General features: G+C 34.8%; 2 protein-coding genes across 3 annotated transcripts in view; one reads left to right on the top strand and one right to left on the bottom strand.

The window, feature by feature from the left end:
• The first annotated feature begins 3,621 nt into the window (after positions 1 to 3,621).
• LOC121424321 (NADH dehydrogenase [ubiquinone] 1 beta subcomplex subunit 6-like) lies at positions 3,622 to 9,152 on the top strand. The gene is made up of 4 exons (XM_041619954.1): positions 3,622 to 3,919; positions 6,583 to 6,684; positions 7,776 to 7,832; positions 8,315 to 9,152. The coding sequence occupies exons 1-4, from the start codon at positions 3,659 to 3,661 to the stop codon at positions 8,339 to 8,341; spliced, it is 447 nt and encodes a 148-aa protein (XP_041475888.1). The 5' UTR covers positions 3,622 to 3,658; the 3' UTR covers positions 8,342 to 9,152.
• A 3,156-nt stretch (positions 9,153 to 12,308) lies between these two features.
• The window catches only part of LOC121423887 (dynein intermediate chain 4, axonemal-like), a 28,710-nt gene continuing 19,498 nt past the window's right edge, over positions 12,309 to 21,520 (bottom strand). For both annotated transcript variants that reach the window (XM_041619413.1, XM_041619415.1), the window contains exons 18-23: positions 20,485 to 20,572; positions 19,886 to 20,014; positions 17,197 to 17,294; positions 16,919 to 16,994; positions 16,215 to 16,292; positions 12,309 to 12,779 (exon numbers count right to left, since the gene is read on the bottom strand). In XM_041619413.1, the coding sequence (XP_041475347.1) occupies positions 12,723 to 12,779; positions 16,215 to 16,292; positions 16,919 to 16,994; positions 17,197 to 17,294; positions 19,886 to 20,014; positions 20,485 to 20,572 (526 nt within the window). In that variant the 3' untranslated portion in view covers positions 12,309 to 12,722. The remainder of the gene's footprint in view (positions 12,780 to 16,214; positions 16,293 to 16,918; positions 16,995 to 17,196; positions 17,295 to 19,885; positions 20,015 to 20,484; positions 20,573 to 21,520) is intronic.

The raw sequence follows: 21,520 nt of genomic DNA, 5'->3' as shown, positions 1-21,520 counted from the left end.
ATTTTGCTGGGGTGAACTTGACCTTTAAATATAGTATGTAGTTCGTATTTAATTCCTCTCCCCCACCCTTCCTTATCAGTCTAGAAATTGAAATCGTATACTGTTCTGTTTACTAGTTACACGTTTAACATTTTCCCGATATAGCAACAAGTTGAAATCAGTTTTCATGCAAAAGGGGCCGTAAATCCGGTACTATAAATCCATAAACGAAATAATCCGAATGTTTTTTTATGGCTCTTAAACATAATATAGTAAAATAATTTCCTGAATGAAAAATAGATTTGGGTGACATAAAAAAGCTGATTTGTGAAGAATGAGCAAAAGTAGATTGAGTCCATTTTGCATGTAAACTCTTCATAATGAAAATCTTTGCTAGATGTGAAGAGTTTGGTTGCAAAAGGGCAGGCGCGCCGGAACACTTTCATTTTTTTTTTTGGGTGGGGGGGGGGCAAAATCCCGCCAGGGGGCACAATATTTTTGACAGCGTGAAATACCGATCAAGTGATCGAGCGGGAGAGGGTGTGGGAGTGGACCCCCACGGTAAGGACGCTGTGTAAAAATGGAGTATACAAGTTGCGTTTCTAAGAGCATTCAAAAATAAATTTCTTGAAATTCAAACAGATTCACTACAAAAGACTAAAATTCACTTCGAAAGACTAAGCCTATACTCACAATCTATGAGAACCTACGAAATCTACGCGCAAAACAATCGCTTCGGAATGTGTTTTTTGTGTCTGATCAATTAAATTTCCTATATTGATTCAAAATACCAGAAATTACATTTTTCATGCAATATCTTTTCAGTAGTATTTATATGTACATGGACGACGAGAGAGAGCACAATGATTATCATAAGTTTAAAGTAATTCCTGTCAGAACAAGGAGTGTATGAAGCAGAAGAAGCGCAACAACAGAAACGATATAAATTCTATGAATGTCACCTTTTCAAGTTCAAAATGTCATACTGTTCTGACGTGGCAGACGTCGATAAGCACTTAAATACCCATTCTACATGTTCTATGCAAATCACTTCTGACATCAGCATTGGAGACGGTCCTTGATTATCCATGCATGGGCAATACATTTCATATTTTGTAACTGAAGAAAACGAAATATGTCAAGCTTAATTCTCTAACAATTTAAAACTTTTCTGAAAATCATTAAAGTTTAAAACATTCATTACTCGATTTATGTGTTTCCTTTTGCATGTTTTGTATGGCTGGGAAGCACTTTTAGATGACCCCTTCAAAATCTTCTTTTTTCTTTACATATTTTCTGGGGAAAATGTGACCATAACTAGGAAATGATGATTATCAAATTCTAGGAAATATTCATTTGTAAATAATCACGAAAAAGGGATGGTCCGGGCTGAAAATATTTATGTCTTAATACATAGAGTAGAATTCACTGAGCAAAATGCCGAAAATTTCATCAAAATTGGATAACAAATAATACAGTTATTGACGTTTAAAATTTAGCAATATTTTGTGAAAACAGTCGTCATGAATATTCTTTAGGTGGGCTGATGATGTCACATCTCCACTTTCTTATGTTATTACATAAAATCATATTTTTTCATTATTTCATACTTGTGTGAATAATATGTCTCTCTTATAATGAAATAAGTTGCAGCAATAAATATCTAATGCACTAAATCGGATGTCAATCCAATTTTGCTAGTTCTTGGAGGAAAAAATTGAATAAACCTATTTTCATATAATAAAATACAAAAGAACAAGTGGAGATGTGACATCATCAGCCCACCTAATGAATATTCATGACGACTGTTTTCACAAAATATTGCTAAACGTTTAAATTCAATAAATTTGTTATTTGTTATCTGATTTTGATGAAATGTTCAACATTTTGTTCAGTGAATTCTACTCTATTTATTAAACTATAATAAATACTTTCAGCCCGGACCATCCCTCTAACAAACTTCCGCAGTTCAAAATGTACATTATGTAACATTATTAGAAGAAAACAATTACAATAGCGAATATGGTTGTCGGAACACCAAGTGGAGTTATCGAAAAAGTGGATAGAGGAAGAAGCGAAATTGATAGGGGAGGAAGTGAACAGTTGATAGTCGAGCAGTTTTTTGTTATAAATGCGCGTCGTCCTGAAAAAGACAGTAAACCAGAAAAAGGTAGAAGAGCTAGGAATGAGTATTTGATAGATAAGTACTCCTGCTCTGCACTCCATTCACCGACTCAAGCTAGCATCTTCTCATTTATCCAATAATCCAACTACTCAAGCCTCTTCAACTCTTTAACCTTTTCTTTCAGATTCCATGTTGCTCGAGTAAGTTCACGCGCGTTAGTGATATCGGGTCATAGAGATGTATAATAATATACATCTCTATGTATCGGGTCAGGTCTGAGCGTTTCTGGGCGACCGCGCGTTCGTTAGCCGCGACACAACCAGCATTGCATTTGGTGAACCACTTTCAATTTGCCATTCGGTTTTAGTCTAAAATATATTCATTAAAAGGTTAAACGTTATCACACTGTAATAAGATGGAAAAGGGGCTTCTCAAAGGTATGTTTCATAGAGGAGGCTTACTATGATTATGTGATTGCCCCGTCAGGGGCGAAATTTTTCATTTTTGACAATGGAAATGACAATTTTTAGGCAGAAAAGTGCCTTCATCGTTTACTTTTGTCCTTGAATAATTTATCATTTTTTTCTTTAGGGGGGCACGTGGGGGGGGGGGCAAAATCTCGTTTTGCCCCCCCCAACATTTTATTTGAGGGGGGGGAAGTGCCCCCTGCCCCCCCGCTTCCGGCGCCCTTGCAAAAGGGGTTAGGTCCACTTTGGACCATTTCGAGAAAAAACGTGTTTTTTTTATTCTCACTTATTGTCATTCTTATGAGAAACTAATTTGTCATGATGTACTACCCTATCATGTAAACATAAAAATGGCCATAAAAGAAATCTACCTGTCTTCAATTTTTTCTATATTTTTTTTGAATTATCATTGTGGACGTACTAACCCTTGGCAAGCAAACTGAAATATGAATCCAATCCATTTTGAATGAAAAAGAGTGATTTTTCTTTGCCACTTTTATTTACGTTTTAATGTGAATTTCAGATGTTGTTTGGAATTATCAGAGTGACTAAAAATCTATAGGTAAACTTTTGAGACAGAAAACAATAAAATTTATCAAAATTGACATAATCCCTTTCACAAATTATGAGCTCTTCGGAAGAGTTTGGTTGCAAAAGGGATTAGGTCCCGGATTAGGTCCACTCCAAAAAATTTTTAATTCTCCCATATTGCAATATTCTTGGGCGAAACTAATTTTGATGATACCCTACCATGTGAAAATAAAATTGGGTAAGAAATCTAGAGAAAAAAAGAGAAATCAGCATGCCTTATTTTTTAAAATATTCTTTTCCAAAAAAATCTTTGAGGACATATAACCCCTTTTGAAAAAATAAGTGATTTTACTTTGCCATTTTTGTTAATTTTTTAATTGGAATTTCAACTTTTCTTTGATATCATCTTATAGAGCTACTAAAAATCTATACATTAAGAAAAAAAAAAATAATTTGATGAAAAATGAACCTTACCCCTTTTGCAACTGAGCTCTTCACATATAATTAATTATAGGCAAACGCGCATGCGCGCGTATGTCCTAGGTTATCGTGCAAGATGGCGAATCCCATCAGATCGCTCTCTCGACCCGATAAACGGCCTCCGGCTGGCTCTAAACCTGCTCTTCCAGAGTGGGCTAAAGGGGACTATGTTCTAGAAAAATGGGTTGGAGAAGAAAGGCAACGTAGGAGGAATTGGCTGAGGGATCAAGAGCTTCATCCAAGCGAACCAAGGCCCGAATGGAGGCCGCAGAATCCTTTCCTTGAGCGACTTCGAGAACCGTTTCGACAGTTGCTAAACCCCATCGACAAGTTGACCGTGAGTACCCCCGTTGCTGTGGCTGTGCTGGTGTGTTGACTGTGTAGCGGGCGCGCTGGCGTGGCGCAAATGCAGTTTCGCACCGGGGGACTTTGAGCAAATTTCCCCACCAGTAATTATGGCCTTATCGTCATCCAAGTCACTGGAGACAAACTTGAGACACACCTCAAATATCAGCAATCTTTTAGTTTTAATCAAATGGAATCCACAGTAGGCGGATTTTCACAAGAAATCTAGTCTCGGCCTATTCGCTATTGTATAAAACTATTGATATTGTTCGCGATGCGAAACGTTGCGAAGCTTCTCGCTGAACGGGGACTTCCTTGACCTTGGCTTGAGTTCCTTCCACCACACGTTTTCCCATTTGACACAATAACGACTGACTCGGACACTTTTTCAAACGACATAAATAGTCTCTCTTTTCTCCCCTGTGAGCTGTGGCTGTATGATGGGGTGTCCAAACTTCGCGCACTTTTCAAAAATATTCATCAGGCTTAATTTTGTCCACAAATTATTCATAATTTATACAAAACCAATTCAAGAAATAGTTACCACATTGACGGCAAGATCGTAAACTATAAAATATGGATAAAAGACAATATTCAGAATACCACCCCTGATTTATTTATATGAAAAGTATTAGTTAATGAAATAAAGCAAGATTGAAAAGCAGTAGATCGATGGAATTCTGATTTATTTAGTAGACCCGATCGATGCCAATAAAGTGAAAAGAGACCCGTGACATTCATGTATTGCAACTGCAAGGTTAGTTGAGACAGGTAGAACATGTTTTACGTTGTGAAAAATTATATAGGATCCGAGTCACTGGGGACTTGGATCACGATAATGCTGTAATTATTGATTAGGCTTGACTCTTCAACTGCTTATGTATGACATACCTTCGATTAACGATGTTACAAAATGCCATTTCGAAGAACTATTTATAGTTAAGAATTATTATTTAACAAAATCTAATCCATGATTATGAAAAATATAATAATTATTTAAAATCAAGTTTCAAATTTCATTATTTGATATATGATAATTTTTATCTATAAATAGTTCAAAACGTCATTTTTTTTATTCAGTGGGGATGAAATAGTATTTCCAGCTTAAGGAAACAAAATCCACAGAGAAATTTTTCTCTTTCATGTCAATGTCACCTGGCACTGTAAAGTGGTAGGCCTGGCAGGCTCCGTAGTTTGCAAGTCTGTCAATCACAATTCAAGTCTAATGCCTATCGCTATCCCAAATATCGCGATTGGAAACAGCCGTAGAATTTCGGCTCGATCTCTACTTCATGTTGCCTTGTTGAATTCCCATTCATATCATAATTCAAAGAATCAGACATTGCTCCACTTTCCATGCTCGGCTTTGCTCTAGTTTTTATATGGACTTGAAATAGCCACCAAAAGATCTGCCTGTGCTGTGGGAGAGAGGCCAGGTGGCAGCTCACGTGTTTGTTCACCGCCATGTTTGCATGATTTTGGAGTTTTGGACGCTTATTTTAGTTCTCATCAAAGTCTAGTCTAAATAAGCAAAACGATGTCTGAGACTGAGAATTCGAATGATGAGGTCAAAATCAAAGCCAAAATTCAGCCGTTCCTGATTGCGATATTGAGAAAAGCGATATTCGAAAAATTGATTGAAACAAAATTATTTTAAAAGTATATCTACATTTTCAGGGACTGCTTTTCACAACTTAGATACTGCCTAAATCTGCAAGTTTGGATATGCTTTAACATTGGAATGAATGGGGATTTCCATGGATCCTCTTTTTAATTTCCATGGCTCTTATGAAAATATGAGCATAGCCCCTGTGTAATTTTTTTTCTCCGTAGTTTGAAAGGATAAACAAGGCACATTTGTACTTCATGTATATGATAATTACACGTTTAGAAAACCATGAGCAAAAGGTGATGTTTTTTGCTTCTTAACTTAGTGTCCGCCTCCTCGCTTTAAACTTGTCCCCGGTATTGACAAATTTTTGGAATTTTTTATCTTGATGTATAAGATAAATTCTTGATTTTTGGCACAGTCAGTTTGTACTAACAGTTATTCATAATATATGCCTGACCTAAAACTAAATTGAAATTCTTTGAATTAATAAGTTTTTTAAAAATTAAAATAGGAATTTTTGAGCTACATTTTTTTACTTTCCATCAATAGAGGGAGGGTCTCTGGAAAATATATTTACAGCTTATAAGTGCTCTTGTGAGTGAAAATGTTAATCATCAAAATCACTTCAAAAATGATATATTTAAAATACTTTTCGGAGTGTTTGTTGTATGCCGTATACGTGTAGATTTAACACAGACAGGGTGGTTGACTTCTAGGTGTGAGAGTTCAGATTTTTATCTGATTTCAGATTTTATTGTTTTCATTTTCAGCTGAATTTCTGCTTATATTCAGCTTTCCTCTGTACAAAAAGTATGGGAGCTCTTTCTATTTCAGACTATTTCAATACTCTTCAGCTTTATTCAGATATTTTTTATTGGTGAAAACTCACACCCCTGTGTAGACTGTAAGTTGTTCTAATACTAATACGATTTGACTTGTACAAAGTTACCTGTACGAAAATATATATTTTAGCTTGTGTTTCAGGCTTTTATTACTTAGTAATAGAACTTAGTTTTCCTAAATATTTTCTTTTTTTCCTACAGGGTCATAGGTTACGTTCCGTCCTGTGGAAGGGTGGATTCTACTTCAAGTGGTTTGTTCTTCCTGTCTGGGTCACCCATTATGTAGTCAAATACCATTTAGCAGTGAGTACTGGAGAAACTTTATTTGGATGCCCTTTGAAGAATATGCAATTTGTATACATGTATATTGTTCATAGCATAGTCCTCAGCAATACATGAACAATGTTAGTTTAGTTCCTATCAAGATGAGTTTATAGTAAAATGAACTATCAGCATTGCATTTCATATCTTGGAGGATTGGTATATTGATGCAGTTTTAAAGCTAGCACAATGCTTTTTTTCCAACTGTTAAACCTGCATCCTGGTTGACTAAGTCTGCAGGCACGGACCTTGATTGAAACTTTGATCAACAAGTTGGCCGTCACATAGCACCGCCTGTTTCAATTTTAGGCCTTCAATACAAAATTCATTGAGTCAAGGGTGTCCACAGCAGACTAAGCTTAACCTTTTCTAAATTGAATAACATGTCTATGCAATTTTCAATCTAGAATATGCAAAACATGGATTATTATTATTATTTCAGCAGTTTTAGAAATTAAAAAAACAAGACAGCATGTACAATGCAAGAATAAAAATAGTACAAAAACAATTTTTTTATGGTTACATCTTCCAAGTCAAATATTGCTATCTTCTAAAATTGTTTAGATTTGTGTGGTCGCAAATTCAACTTTTGTTTTTTTTCAAATTCAACTTTGGCGTTCTCATTTGTACTTATTAAGCTACTTTATACATGTGCATGTATGTAATTGGAAATGAGATGCCAATACCTCATGGTAACTTATTGCATGATTGCAAAATTTTTATACATGTATATCAAAAGGAGGCTGGTCAAAACCATTACTTTGCTGAAGGAAAACAAGGATGATTTAGCTTTGATTTAAATTGTGCATTATAAATGAACAAGACTGAGAAAAAACTTTCTAGTATTAGTATTTTGTTTACTGACGGTTCATATGAGATCCCTGGAGAGAGGTAATGTAAATTAAACATTGAAGACTAATGATTGATCAAAGCATTGTTTAATTGCATGATCATTGCATTTATGCGATATATATGATGACAGGTATTATTTGTTATGGATTTATCAAACATGAAGATAATTGATGTGTATATTTTATCAATTTGGTGATTACTGAAATTCTTGTTTTTTACAGGCAAAACCTGGATATATTGTCACAGCAAAGCGAGCTGAATTCCCTGAAAACCCTTTGGTAAGAAATACTGCTGATACTGTATTTGTATCATGTATTGTCATATTATAAATGGGAATGATGCATTAATGTGAATTGTAATAGTGATTCTATTTCTACATTTGAATTAAAAAAGGGCATGAAAGTAACCAAGACCAATGGGAGGGGTATTAATGTCAATCAATGTAGCATCCAAGGCCATGCTACATTGATTGATTTTATTTCTGCATTCACATCAGAGATTTGAGTATACGAGCTATACAAATGTAATATGAAACAATACAATAGTCTTTATGTAAGCAATGAAAACAAATATCCACAAAATGTATTATTCACTAAGCATAATGATTAATGGAATGCAGAAGACAGTCATCTTGAGTGATTATTAAGCTTGATAGTGATTTATGCCTTGGTACCCTATTCTTGTCTGTAAAATTTTCTGTGGAATTAAGTTAATGGTACATCTAACAATTTGATTTGTGTGTTTGCTTCTTATCTTAAAGCACTCAGAGGGAGGTGGACATCATTGATAGAACCAAATGTCATGCTGGGCATCATCAGGGTCAGATGTTTGTGTGAAAACTTTGTGCATCCAACGGGAAGCAGATGATGTTGATGAAATCAGCTCTTTGTACATAATGAAATTATTTCATAGTATGGATGTGTCTTTGCTCTCTGATGAAGACCGATACACCTGTACCCATGTTAGAATCTTTATAAATGTGACCAGATATAAATCCAACACTTTGAACTGTATTCGATGAAGAATATTTTCAGGCAGGAATTTTTTTTTTGGGGGGGAGTAGGTCGATGTTAAGCAGAGAATTGTTTATGTACGATTGTACCCACCTTTAGACTCAAATTTTATAAAGAAAACCTGAAAGAAAGGTAAAATTTAAGTTAGAAATATACCATTGATCAAGGATTAAATAGATTATGCCAATTTTGAAGGATAAACGATGAGAATTTACCCCTTAATCATTTGCAGGGGGGCAGTATAGAGTGGAGGGAGCCTGGAGACAATCTTATTGATAGCCTCTTTGTTGGCTTCATTCAAACTTTTCCATTGATAAATGCTTACATTGAAGATTCAGTATTCAGCATGATGGTAACTGTACTGTGGCAGTCACACCAGCGAAACCGAATCCAAATCAAGCAGTGGCATGTCATCGAAGATAACATATTAAATGTTGATCGGTGTGGATTGGGTTTTTTTGTCTGTGTGACTGGCGACATCAAGATTTTGAAATGCCACATTCATAGAGCAATTGAATTTATAGTGACACAGCCAAGTGTGCATACAGTATGTGTGATATTAAATATGAATTTATTGAAATACTATCACAGTCAGTATTACTTTGTTTTCCTTATCTTAGTGAATAAGTGATGATGTGAAATGACATGGGAACAGAGGAGTGTGAGGAGACTTGGGGAGGGAGAGAAAGAGAGAGGGGGAGAGATAGGATATGACTGGAGAGAAGATTTTTGTAATGACAGTTAACTTACTAAAAGCCTTCAATCTGATTGGCTAATAATAGATTTGTTAAAGAACAAGATCACCCCCAGAAAACTTGATTTGAATAAAAAGAGAAAAATTGATCAAGCATAACTGAAAATTTCATCAAAATCGAATGTAAAATAAGAAAGTTATGGCATTTTAAAGTTTTGCTTAATTTCACAAAACAGTTGTATGCACATCTTGGTCGGTATGCAAATGAGGACTAATGACGTCATCCACTCACTATTTCTTTTGTATTTTATTATATGAAATATTCTAATTTCCTCCTCATTGTCAACTTGAACAGTGATTAATTCCTGAACATGTGCAATTACCATTGTTTGATACTACATGGTTCAGTCAAGTCGGTCCATATGGTCAAATTTGTAAAAAATGAAATATTGTATAATTCAAATAATAAAAAACAAAAGAAATAGTGATGGACATTATCGACCGACTCGTTTACATGTCACTGAGTTGTGCATATCACTGTTTCGTGAAAAATAAGCGAAACTTTAAAATGCCATAACTTTCTTATTTTACATCCGATTTTGATGAAATTTTCAGCGTTATGCTAGTTTGATTTTTCTCTATTGAAATCAACATTTTGATGGGGTAGACTTGACCTTTAAAGAAACTGTATTTGTGATTACTAGTCTTTATGAATAGGGACCCTGGAATTTGTGTTTGAAAGAGAAAGATTTGTGGAGTGTAAAAGAAAATAGATTTTAAAATGGAATTGAAAATTGGACAGGTTGAAAAAATATGAAGAGAGAGAGAGGGTCGAGGAGAGAAGTGTGTTATTGGATGCAAATGACTATATAATATTACATATTGGCATTGCCATAAATCTTTTTGTACATCCAAACCAATGTTTTCTCCATTCGTACTCCACTTCATGAACAGTTCAAGCTATTATAATTCAAAAGCATTACTACAAGAAAACAAATACAATTTTAGGATGACGCCTGATAGGGGTTCAGACATACATATTCTATGGAATTATGATAATCTTAGAGGAGAAGGTTGTCATGAAGTAGCAAATCTAAGTACAGGTATTCAACTCGGCCTTTTGGGTGGATTTGACTTTGAAAATAGGACTGTATTTTAACAGACAAATTCACACAATGAAATAATTGTCTGAATATTTCCTTTTTTATTACAATAAATACATCTGATAAAATGTAAATGAACAGTAAGCATATTTACACTTCCAAATTAATATTTCACATTAGTAAATTGAAAAGACAAAAAAAATATATATAATACATATTTAGTCCACAAAGATTTTTAGAATCTTGACCCTGGTTTATAGCTCTCTTAATTCAGCATGTACAAAGAGATCCAATGGACATGCATCTGTTAGATTCATGCAAGATGCTACAGTTTAGTCCATGGTGTATTCATTAAAAGTTCATTGATCAATAATGTATAAACATTCACATTATAACCATAGATATCATCATGAACTTAGTGACCTTTACAAAAAAAAAACATGCACTCATTATTGGACCTTTCACCATGTACAATTGAGGCCCAAAGTTTTATATATACTTGTACACCCATGGAATTCAGTGAAATTTGTTCACTTGCCAAACATCGTAAAATTTACTAAAACTTCAGAAATATAAATACTACCATGACGAATTTGGTATCAAATGAAAGAACATATTACGCCTTTTCTCATGATCGGGGAGCTGTTGGGATTAAAGCATATTTCAGGTGGAGTTTTCTTTGCAAAAAAAGTTGATATTTGAGTCAAATGTAGGCCTATTCGACTGATTGTTATATTTTCAAACACCGTTTACATAGAAATATATAAATGTCAAAACATTTTCTATCATTATTATGTCACTACTGAACAAAAAAAGTATAATCCGAAATGTTTGTGTTGAGAAGTAACTAGCAAAAATAAATGTTTTTGTCAAGTTTTTATTTTAAATATGTCTAAAATATGATTTTTTTGGGGGAAATTACATCTATATATTTTTCAGCTCCTAATGACAAAGCAATGTGATGAAGGGACATGATATACTCAATAGTTTGATATCAAACTTATCATAATAGCACAAATATTTTATAAGATACAATAAATTTTATGATTTGTGGCAAGTGTCAACTTTTCTTTGAATTTCCTGGATGTATGTAAACTTCTAATCTCAACTGTATATACAAGCTGTGTAAGGGCACTTCACACACTAAGAAGCATAAACCATGGTTTAGATCTAAACCACTTTGTAAATTTCAGCTTCATGTAGTACACATATCTAGCATGGAATGATGGCCATTTCAAAATATAAAACCAAATATAATACAAATATACGATGGAATATTGCTTAAATGTCAAGATTTCTTATTTTTCAGTTTTTCAGTTTGCCTTTTACCATTTTGTCAATCAAATCTAAAACTAACTGCAGTGGAGTTACCATAACAGAATATGCAATAAGCATTAAAATGCAATAGTATCATGTAATATGAAATTTTCCATTTTTTCTCTCTTCAGAAGTTTAATATACTGTATCAGGGCTTGGATCTAGATATGACTTGGACAAACTTTTATGGCATGGCTAAAGAAAATACAATAGCTGATGAGCTCTTGACAAGTTGTGTTCATTCTAAATTTGAGGAGGTAACTTCAGTCCATCCTACACCATGGAAAGGACTATAGACTCAAGTCAAGTTGCCATACATCGCGACAATCAACTGATCAATGGATACCTCAGAATGATCAGTCTACCATTACTCCATTACTACAAACTATGGGAACCATAAATACATACTGATTTGTATTTCCAAAAGCTTAGGTATACTTGGATATCTCAACAAAAACCCGAGTCATGTTTAGCATTGGCTTTCAGCAAAAATCCTGCTCAGCTTCTTATTCATTCCAAGCCTAACAATTCTGCACAGAAAAAATAATGGGGGATAAGAAAAAACCCACTCAAAATTCTGTATGCTGACAAGCCATGAGTGAAACTTCATCAATGTGAATGAAGAACTTCTACAAATTTCTAAGAAAATTCAGTTTTTACACTTTGGATATGGCTTTGAGGAAATCCGACTAGATGTATAAAAGCTGCTTAAAATATAAGTTTTATCCTTATGCATGAGTAAATTTCTGAAGTAAGTTGATTTAAACTTTGCCATCCAGTGGTAACTACCATGTTTAAAATACTCAACAGCCAATCAGAATCAAGGATTTCATGGTAGATACCATTGGATGGCAAAGTTACCAGAATAGCAACTTTAACGCAACAGGTCCTGGCAAAGCCAATGATATGAAATGTACATGGTAATCAAATCAATAGTGTAAACCCTGTTGAGGAAACCTAATAATGATTATGATGTTTCTGGTGAATGGCTCCATGAAGGACTGGACGGATTGATGACGAGAGATGTTGACATGGGTGCAATCAGGTTCTTAACTGACCTGCAATGGTCTGCTGCAGAAGCTGCTTCAGCTTTTCAGACTGGAAATAAGAGGGAAACAAGTTTGAAAGAGGGGAAAAATCAAGATTTCATGAAATTGAGTTACAAAATAACAAGATACATGTACAGGCGTGCCGGAACACTTTCAGTTTTGGGGGGGCAAATCCAGAAGGGGGCACAATATTTTCGACAGTGTGAGATACCGAAGCGATCGAGTGGGAGAGGCTGTGGGACCCCCCCCCCCACGGTAAGGACTTTGTGTAAAAATGGAGTATAAAAGTTGCGTTTCTAAGAGCATTCAAACATAAATTTCTTGAGAATTAAACAGTCTTGGAGTTCTTTTTGCTCCTTCTGTTTCCTCCCTTCTGACCCAGACTGGTGTTTCTTCATGATCAGGGTCGCAGTTCCAGCAAATTACGAGCCTTATTGCAAACGAAATTGTTTCAAACCAATGTAACATAGGCCTTTTAAAGACTTTAAGATGACAAACATGAACGTCCCGGGATGAACGTACGCAGCCGGGGGCCGCCGATCGAGAGGGCAAAATTCACAAAATTCACCAAAAGTGTGCACGAAATCCTTCAATTTTATTCTAGAAAATTTTTAAGCTCCCCCATCACAAACCCCCTCGCTCTTAAGTTTCTTCGAAAATTTAGGTCTTGCAGCCCCACCCACTCCCGGATTGTTTTTTTTTATTTTTGCAAACGTCCATGAATAACAAAAGCTGGGATGAACCAGAGAACATAGCTGCCATCTCGATCTGATTAGTAACAGGTAATGGGAAGAAGTTTTGGAATCTAAAATACATAAGTGCTATATCATATGAGCTGAAATAGTATGAGACCAAATGCCTTCCAATCATGCCAATGAAAAGGAATAGAGGAAAATACGGGGCTGTGAAAATATCTTAAGATTTTTTTTATAGTAGAGCAGTACTGTAACGCTTATTTTTTCTTTTATATTCTTTATTTACATTTTTATTCATATCTCGGATAATATGAGTCCGGTCAAGAAGACACTTTCACAGATGATTTTATTTTTTCATGTCTAAACATTATCTCAAGTTGCTTTCGATTGGGATTCACCATTTTCATAAATTATAATCCTCTACACATGATTATTCTGCGTGTAATTTTCTGATAACATGTCTATATTGAGTTGAAATGACCTTGGTATTTTCTTTAGGGCACTGACTTGTTAGCACTGTATTAACTCAATTTATATTTAGTTGAAAATGAAATAATTGAAACAAGTTTCTCGAGATGGTATGGTTTCTGGGCTTGACAGCTATGACATAGATTATTATGTTGCTCGAGTAACTAGTGTTCACACGCGTTAAGTGATATCGAGTCCGGTCTGAGCGTTTCTGGGCGACCGCGCGTTTGTTAGACGACACACCCAGCATCATAGAGTTATAAACCTAATCATTGGTGGACCACTATCAATTTGCCATACGCTTTTATTCTGAAATGTATTCATAAAAAAGGAAGGTTAAACGTTATCACACTGTAATAAGATGGAAAAGGGGCTTATCAAAGGTATGTTTCACAGAGGAACTGTTCGTCGAAAAACGCGAGGCTTACTATGATAGATGTTTTTGCCCCGTCAGGGGGCAAAATTTTTTCATTTTTGACAATGGAAATGACAATTTTCAGGCAGAAAAGTGCCTTCGTTTGCTTTTGTCCTTAAATAATTTATCATTTTCTACTTTCAGGGGGCACATTGGGGGGGCAAAATCTCGTTTTGCCCCCCCAAAATTTTATTTGGGGGGCAAGTGCCCCCCCTGCCAACCCCCCCCCCCCCCCCCCCCCCGCTTCCGGCGCCCTTGCACATTTAGGTGAACCTGGATGAAAATATGGGAAACTAAACTGTTTTCTGCCTTTTCAAACAGTCCAAAACATGCAGGTCCTTTTATAGTGAAGAGTTCTAGCAAATGAGCAGAAAGTTGATTTAATGCAAATTAAATTGATGTTCATGACTGTATGGTATCAGCTTTCCAGCTAGTCAGGTCAGCCATTATATATAAATCTCACATCAATACATAAGATTTCCCCAACTTTTGTTAGCATTTATTTTCTGGATTTTTTTTTTGCATATTATTATTATTCATCTAGGATGGAGATGGGCCTGGGCCTTGTTCAAGATAATGCTGACATCACAATTTTCTTTTCTTTTTATTTTGCATTTAATCACTTTTTATACTACATCCCAGAGGGTCATGATGAAAAACATCTACATTCCAAAGTTAGTAGGAATCAGTTCAACGGGGGCCATCTATAAATTGAAGTCAATTGAACTAAAAAAAAAAAAAATTTGGCCTACTTCTTTATCTTAAGAAGCAAGTCTATAGTACACTGGCTTCAATGGCAACGGGTCAAGGTTGGTTAGATCGCTTGAAACCCGGGGGGGGGGGGGGGGGCACTCAGTATATAATGGATAGTGGGTATGTGCCGCGGAGGGGACCCCCATTTTTACACTCAAATTTCCATTCCAAGGCATAGCATTTTTGTCTTATTGAGAAAAAGAACAAAGAAAGCCGCTCCAAGGCATAGCATTTTCTTCTTATCGTGAAAAGGGAAGAAAGAAATCCGCTCCAAAGCTTTGCATATTTTCCGTTTCGCCGTTCCAGTCTCATTGATCTGCTGCAATGAGTCGCAATTATGGTGAAAAGCAGCCGCTGAGCGATGTCCGACCATTGCCTATGTGCTAGCGCACCCGGCGCCCATTCACGCACGTATGCCCGTTCCATAGGGATATACGCACTCACATGGAGGCGACTCGTTCCAAGGACCCGTTTTCACAAACATTTGTAGTTCCGAAGACCCTCCTTTTTTACAATTAGCCCGCTCCAAGGCCCCTGTTTTTTTTGTCTCGCCCGCGGCACACCCCCACCACTTTTTTGGTCGAGTGCCCCCCCCCCCCCCCGGGCTTGAAACTCTATGTAAGATGTATGATGGTGGTCCCCAAGTCTGCGCACCTAACAATGTTAGTTCATATTTAACATGAATTGCTTTTCATTTCACAAAATCTTCCAGATAATAATGTTTCTTATATTATTATGAGTAAGTGTACCAAATATCTCATTAAAATTTGGAAGAAATATAAGATTTTCTTAGAAAAAACCTCGGGAAGTCATTTTCAGATTGAAAAAAAAAATGGTACCCATGTCTGAGCACCCATTCACTTTGCACACGATTCAGGGATTCTGATGAGAAAGGCTGCATTTTGAAGCCGTCACATGAAATGCACAAAAATTCATTATTTTCCCACCATTTTGAGTTGGATTTTTAATGAAAATCTGTCTATGTAGTGGATGTGTAAAATCTGTGTTTGTCGCGTATCTTCTTTTACTAGAATCGCGCAGATACGCGTGTGCGCAGACAAGGGGGACTGCGCAGACTTGGGGGAACTGGCCATATCCATTATCTTCATTGACTAATGGTTGAGATTGGTTGTATCTTGTAATAGCTTCTTACCTGGTCGTCTTCAACTGGAGGCATACATCTGAGCTGATAAACAGAGACCTGACCCTCGCTATCACCAACAAGAATACACTAGAGATGGAAAGGAAATAAGATAGGTGCTAATCAATTAAAGAGTTTCATATCAGACGAGACATTAACAAAATGTGTCTGCAATATTTCACTGCAAGACAAATGTTTGTACTTAGACTCAAGAGCAATGGGGGAAACTGAGGGAGTGGTATATTTCTCAAGATTTGCGTTGGTTGGACGGGTCGACCGTCCCTGATTTCTTTATCCACCTAACGAACTCTGCTTTGTGGAGGTGTAAGTAGATTAAGATTAGTAGAAGTACATCAATAGCCAAAAGATGTAGTATATCAATAGAGGTGCTTGGCTAAGGCAATATGGTATAGATGTAATGTAGATGCATACTTGGGTTGCAAATTTGATCATATTCTACTACCAGTATAGATATAACTGAATTGATATATAGACATGTTACCATATAAAAATGACCAAAATAGAATGCACTCAGTTAAGATAGGGGAATAACAATTTATATTTATGCTGGAATAATTGGCATGCTGACAAGGAATTAGGAGATTTCTCTATCTCTTAAAAAATAGAAAATTCTCAAGAATTACATGGAATATGAGAACTTGGTGAATATCTACTGAAATGGCCTTTCAATGCAATCAAAGAATGCTCATACTCACATCAGAATTAAAGGCAAATGTCAGGCAGGAGAGCTTCACACCGGGAGCAGGGACATTTACAATTATAGGATCCAATCTAGGAATAGGAATAAAAAAAGGTATCACAAAAATAATAAGAATAAATAATTGAGGCATCAAAATAATAAATAAACACTGTTTGATTCAAAGATTCAAATGGAGGGCAATTCCATACCATATACATGTACATGTCTGACCCAATATATGTGATCACTCACTAAACTTTTCTTATTCATAAATACTACCTCATAAACACTTACGTATTTACACTCAAATCCCATATCTCAACAGCACCCTCGTTGACGCATCCAAAGACAGTAGGTGATGTAGGTGACCAACAAACATCCATAACAGCTTTCTAAAATGGAACAATCAAATTATACATCACAATCAATCATCATAGGGTCTTTATGTACTAAAATAATGAACAAAGTTATTATGCATATAAAATATATGTTCCCTAGAATATCCTAACAGGTAAATTTACAAAGTATATCCTTTATAACTTTTGAATTTTATTTTTGAATGTTTATACAACTACGATCTTTTCACAAATCAAAAGTTTTCCAAAGAAATTAGCTCTAAAACTTTTACTTGTATTGAAATAACATACTTGTTTCTGTAAAATGACAAGCTCTCCTAAAAGCTTTGGTTTTATCTTCAACAGAATCATTGTACCATTGTCCATATCTGGCAAACAAACATGTCACAATAATAGTCTTGCTCTGACATGTCAAGAAATACCCTTTTTTCGTAGCAATCTGCATATTTGTTGATAGTCAAAATGAGATGATAAAGTTCTAAATGTGTGAAACCATCCAACTTTGTAACGTTTCTCTTTATGAGTAAATGAATAAGAAATAAAGCAGGTTTTCAAAATAACTACATCTACATGTATTATTTCAACCAATGAAAACAATTCAATACTAGATGAACTAATAAAATTTCCGAAATAATTTACTGGATTTTTTACTGGATCTTTTTTAACAAATTGCACATAATCAAAGTGAACCTGAGAGGAAAAGTACAGAAAGGAATATCACACAAGATAAAAAAGGAGGAACATATCAGATATCAAAGGGGGAAATTATTTTTGACATCCATGTGCATCAACTGTATACAGGAATTCATAGATCTATACCATCTTTTCTGTTTATTAATTGAAACATGGATCGGATAACATCCCTTTTAGCTTGATAAACTTTATTATGTTTTGCTCCTTCCTCTTCAAAATGTACTTGAAAAAATAACAAGAACATGGATATCAAACTCACTGTCTCAAATAAGTAAGGCTAAATGTCATAACTGATCAAATAGACTAAGGTTTACAGAAGGAAGCACCAGACATGTTAGTATCATGCACAAAATGACAAAAATACTGTTCGTTCCCAGAAAAGGTGTGGTTTTATATGGTTATTCGTATGGTTAGTTTAATGTTATGTTATCACGAAGGTTACATAATATCGTGATGATGATCACAAAGAAGTTAATGAACATTAAACAAATCATACATGCATGGATTTTGTTTTTAAACATTTCGGAGTAATTGTTAATATGACATATTTTCTCTATGATTAAGCATAACTTTTCTATGTACAAGATAACTGTTAGAAAGAGGAATATCAATGTCAGAATTTAATCAAATTTGATTCGGCATAAGATTATAATCTCATGAAGCTGAATAACATTTTTTTGGTTTAATTAATGTGGAGGGTGTATGATTAACAGAATACTATTACTCAAACATATATTTTCCAATCACATACTGGTCTATAATGAATTCTATCCCTATAAAACCTAAGCTAATTACTATAAAAACTCCTGGAATGAATAGAAAATACTTTACCGGCCCATGGTCCTTAGAAGGGATTAAAATGTGCCAAAAAGTGCATGTTTGTAGAGCAGTACACAAATGAAATGTAAGTACATATATATCAGAAATCTTGCAAAAGTGATTTGAATATGTAGGATGATCATATGATAGTTATTGGTCAGGTGTCAGGAAACAATCTGTTTTTCTCAGCCAATATAAATCAGGGAAAGTTGTCATATTTGACAACTTGGAGGATAAAAACATAATGATGATGATGAAATACTCCATTCTCATAGCAGAATGAATTAAAGTTGTGAATGAATGAAGAGTTCAATTACTATGAATTAGAAATGAGATGGAAATGGATATATATGATTGTGAGCTCCAATGCAATATCTGTGGGTGAAGTGTTGAGTGACAAATAAATATATATTTCAAGAGCTACACAAATGAATAATTTTGAAGTGGTGATAAGCACGTCAGTATTTTGATTCTAATATAGACATGGATTATAAATATGGCTATTAATATTGCATAACAAAGGTGAGATTAATCAATAGAAAGATGAATGATTATTATACACAAATTCATTGCTAAACAGAATAAAATAAAAAGGTGAAATTTAATAAACAGTTACAATGACTTTCTTAACTTGAAGTCAACAGCTTCAGCAAACCACCAAATCAGATATACTGAACCTGCGAGGATGCAGTCTGCCTTTTATACGAACAATAACGGTGGCAAGGGGAGTGTTTCATGAAAGGACTTGTCAGACCTTTCATCCGACAGATCCTCATTTTACCTGACAGTTACCAGAGTAAGAGTGCTTCTTAGCCAATCAAAATCCAGGAAAGTTTGTCAGATTCAACAACTTGTCACACAAAAAATGTTTACAAGTTGTCAGATCTTACAATTTTTTTATATTTTTGATTGGCTAGGAAGCAGTCTTACTCTAATAACTATCCGATTAAATGTCTGATATATGCTTTCATGAAATGCTCCAAGCAATTAAAGGCCTAAATTCCCCTCTCTCTCTGGTTTTATACATTTATTGTACTCCTTTAATTTTTTTTCTACCATTTGAGCTACATGTGGCTCGTTGACAATATTGGAATTGAATGCCTATTGTCACTTACCGTGGATGAAAAGAAGTTAAGAACGGGCTGAAGACGATCCTGCATCCAGAGACGAAGACTCCAGTCGGCACTACAGCTCAAGAAGATATCATTGATAAATGGTGACCAGCGAATCTTGTAGATTGGACCCTGAAATTTTGAATGGTTTGAGGGAGATTGACTACTGAATTACACAATTCCCATAGGTTTAATACATGATCAACTGGTTCCAGTTTGCAACATAGCTTATTATCTAATCGAAAGCAAGTACTTCACAGTAATTTATCAATAAAAGAATGTCAGTGATATAAAAGTTTCAATGAAAAAGGACCAAGGTTGAACTTTATGTTTTGAGACAGAAAGACAAGACATTACATTCTGCATGACACAAGGATCAAAACCCATAGGCCACATGGCAAAACATACTTCATATTCTCTTAAGGAGATTAGCAAGAAGTTGTGGTGTTTCATTTAAAAAAATTTGATTCAACCCCTTTTTATAGCAATAAGAATGACGATGATGGTGTTGATGACAGTGTCAAAGTACTATTCTCGGCACTCTGACAAAATATTTTTCCCTTAAAACTAGAAAGAAAGAAGGAAGTTTACAACAAACTTACTGTATGACCATTGTATGTATCCAAGTATTGTTCATTGTAAGAACATGAACATTTGTGAATTAGACCATCCTCTGTACCTGCAAGATATCTGTAGAAAAAAAGAAGAAACCTTGTAAAAATATGCTGTCTGCAAAATAACCTGAGCTTATCCAAATGAATCAAACCAGTAGATCCCTTTGAAAAAAAAGTTTTAATAATCTATAAGTGAACCCTAGGCATGATTTATCCCATTTATTTTTCTGATTGGTGCATTATACTGAGCTTAAACCCATGCTATTAAAAACAATAAAATGTATCATTTCAAGTTAGTACAGCTAAACATAAAATGACATATAACAATTTTTAATCCAATCCAATGAATGAACAACAAAATATTAATGAAAAATATAATTTCATATACTTCTGGGCCCTGTCTAACAAAGAGTTCCCATCATGCTCAACCATGGAAAGACATTGATGTAATACTTCTTAAAACTAGACTGGATGTATATGTTCTCTTATTTATTTTTTTATTTATTTATTCTCGAATATTTATACAGAGTGGCCTGATCAGCATTAAAATACATACAATGCACGAAAAACATAGTAACAGGACATTATGAGATACAGAAAAAGGGAATACAAGGTAAAAATACGAAAATGTGTTACGAGTTACAGATGGCAAGATACATGATAAAAATATGCAAAATATTAACATTAAAAGCTGGTCTACCTCAGGGCTCTGTGATTATATATAAGCATTTAAAAAGATGAAAGATCGTTAAAACACAAGGCAATGTATTATACAGTACTAATAAATTTACTTTTGGAAATAAAAAAACAAAAAAAAACCAAGCAGAAGACATATTGCATCATTTGATAATTTTATCACTTATATACATCAAGATAAAAAGATAAAAAACAAAACAAATAAAACACAACACGTTTCAATGTCTAGATAATAAGTGGTAATAACAGAAAGACAAGAAATGAGCAGCAATCGATACCAAATGTACTATAGGAACGGCACGGACAATAGAATAGTGTATGATAAGTG

Source organism: Lytechinus variegatus, chromosome 11 (genome assembly GCF_018143015.1).
Source record: "Lytechinus variegatus isolate NC3 chromosome 11, Lvar_3.0, whole genome shotgun sequence".
Classification (NCBI taxonomy): Eukaryota; Metazoa; Echinodermata; class Echinoidea; order Temnopleuroida; family Toxopneustidae; genus Lytechinus; species Lytechinus variegatus.
This window is presented reverse-complemented; position numbering and strand designations above follow the sequence as displayed.

What these genes read in the sequence shown, in the direction of transcription:
- LOC121424321 (XM_041619954.1), top strand. Translation starts at nt 3,659, where the DNA reads ATGGCGAATCCCATCAGATCGCTCTCTCGACCCGATAAACGGCCTCCG. An exon ending in ACCCCATCGACAAGTTGACC is followed by an intron (nt 3,920 to 6,582) that starts GTGAGTACCCCC and finishes TTTTTCCTACAG; the next exon opens with GGTCATAGGTTACGTTCCGT. An exon ending in AATTCCCTGAAAACCCTTTG is followed by an intron (nt 7,833 to 8,314) that starts GTAAGAAATACT and finishes CTTATCTTAAAG; the next exon opens with CACTCAGAGGGAGGTGGACA.